The sequence below is a fragment of the Myotis brandtii genome, unplaced genomic scaffold (assembly GCF_000412655.1).
Source record: "Myotis brandtii unplaced genomic scaffold, ASM41265v1 scaffold888, whole genome shotgun sequence".
Taxonomy (NCBI): domain Eukaryota; kingdom Metazoa; phylum Chordata; class Mammalia; order Chiroptera; family Vespertilionidae; genus Myotis; species Myotis brandtii.
This window is the reverse complement of record NW_005371636.1, coordinates 859,260-861,161: the sequence shown is the minus strand read 5'-3', so window position 1 is coordinate 861,161 and position 1,902 is coordinate 859,260. Positions and strand designations below refer to the sequence as shown.

General features: G+C 53.2%; 1 protein-coding gene across 1 annotated transcript in view; it reads left to right on the top strand.

The window, feature by feature from the left end:
- The first annotated feature begins 429 nt into the window (after nt 1–429).
- The window catches only part of ZNF281 (zinc finger protein 281), a 6,646-nt gene continuing 5,173 nt past the window's right edge, over nt 430–1,902 (top strand). The window contains exon 1 of the mRNA XM_005885007.2: nt 430–449. Coding sequence (XP_005885069.1) covers nt 430–449 — 20 coding nt within the window. The remainder of the gene's footprint in view (nt 450–1,902) is intronic.

The following is a 1,902-nucleotide window of genomic DNA, read 5'->3' as shown; positions in this document are numbered from 1 at the left end:
CATAAAATTATTTTCGTTGCTACTTCATCACTGTCATGTTGCTACTGTTATGAATCGTCATGTAAATATCTGATATGCAGGATGTATTTTCATGGTTACACATTGAACATCATTAAAGCATAGTGATGAATCACAAAAACAATATGTAATTATATGCGTGTTTTCCGATGGTCTTAGGCGACCCCCGTGAAAGGGTCGTTCGACCCCCAAAGGGGCCGCGACCCACAGGTTGAGAACCGCTGTTACAAATGCTCAAGGCACCGCCGCTAATGCTGAAAAATAGAAAACTAAATTGACCTTGATGGAGTGTGTCTTCTTTTGTCTGTTCCCCGGAAAGTTTATCTCAGGTGCTGCTGCGGCAGAAATGATTAGCGTTAACGGCTTCCCTCCTCCGTGGCGGTTTACGGGGTCTGTCCATCTTCCTGATCGATGGAGTGTACAACCCCGAGGTGAGTCCGCTCCGGGGAGCTCAAGGCTGACACCGTGAATGAGAGAAATGACAGGTTTCTTATCTTGATCACGGAGGAACCAAGTTGGCTTTTCACGCCGGCGTCCCACTGCCCTTCACGGATGGCCTGGCGTGTCCGCATCCCAGCTCCCCATTAAACACTGACACCCGGGATAAAGCCGCAGCCTCATTCCTCAGGGGCACCCACTCATATTTTACCGCGGCCTGAAGTTTGTGAATTTTCCGTCTTCCTTTTAACGCTGAACTCTACTCCGCAGCACTCGAGTTCCACCGCTCCAGTGGCAGAAGGCCGGCGTGTAGCTGCAGGGAGTTAGAAACATACAAATACATACATACATACATACATACATATATATATTGATTTTTTTACAGAGAGGAGGGGAGAGGGGATAGAGAGTCAGAAACATCGATGGGAGAGAAACATCGATCAGCTGCCTCCTGCACACCCGCTACTGGGGATGTGCCTGCAACCAAGGTACATGCCCTTGATCGGAATCGAACCTGGGACCCTTGAGTCCGCAGGCCGAGGCTCTATCCACTGAGCCACACCAGCCAGGGCCTAGGGATATTTCTTGTTTCAAAATGCTCGTTAAATGCCGCCTTTCAAGTCCTTGAGCAGACTCAAGAGAAGGCCCAGGAGGATTCGTGAATCATCTTTATGGTTTCAATGGTGACATTTCTCAGGGAATGTCGCCTGTTATGGAATCACGAGAATTTATTTAGCTGGGAATTCTGCAATGGCCACGGGCCTGTGATTTAAGAAAATATGCTATGCAAATACAAGCCTGTCACCGTCCTAGCTTTTGCAAATGCCGTGTGTTGGGCAGGTCACGGGATTCGATCTTTGCATCCTTCCCGGGACCGGGGTGCCTGGTGTGCAGGGGGCACCGATGTTGGGTTTCTGTTGATGGAGCTTTGATTTCAAGGTGTGACTTTTTGCACGCTTTGCACGCGTTTCTCGGGGTGCTGCTCTCCCGGGGAAGGGAGAGTGGATCCTGGCGGAGATCTCGGAAGGGCCTGGAGGTCGGTTTCCCGCGAGTCACCCCAGGGCCAGGCGGCCAGGCGGCCGGGCCGGGGCATCAGGCCGACCCAGCACGTGTGGGATTTGCAACTGCTGCTGATGCACCGCACGTGGGCGTGTTTACGGGCCGCCCGGCTCCCTTTCCTGCACCTTCAGGCAGGTTGGCAGCGAGACAACTTTTTTTCTTTTTTCTTTTTGCACCGGGACCGCTATTGCGGTTTCCCAGGAGGCTTTTCCTGCAAATGCACAGGTCGCGCCACGAGGGCACCCACCATGTGACTTCCGAAACGTGGAGCCTCCGGGCTCGAGTGGCTTCCAGGTGGGGCCCACGGTGCCCCGAGGGAGGCACTGGAGGGCCTGCGTTTGCATCCGGTCCCTGGATCGCATCCGGTGAAGGGGAGCGCGCCCCACC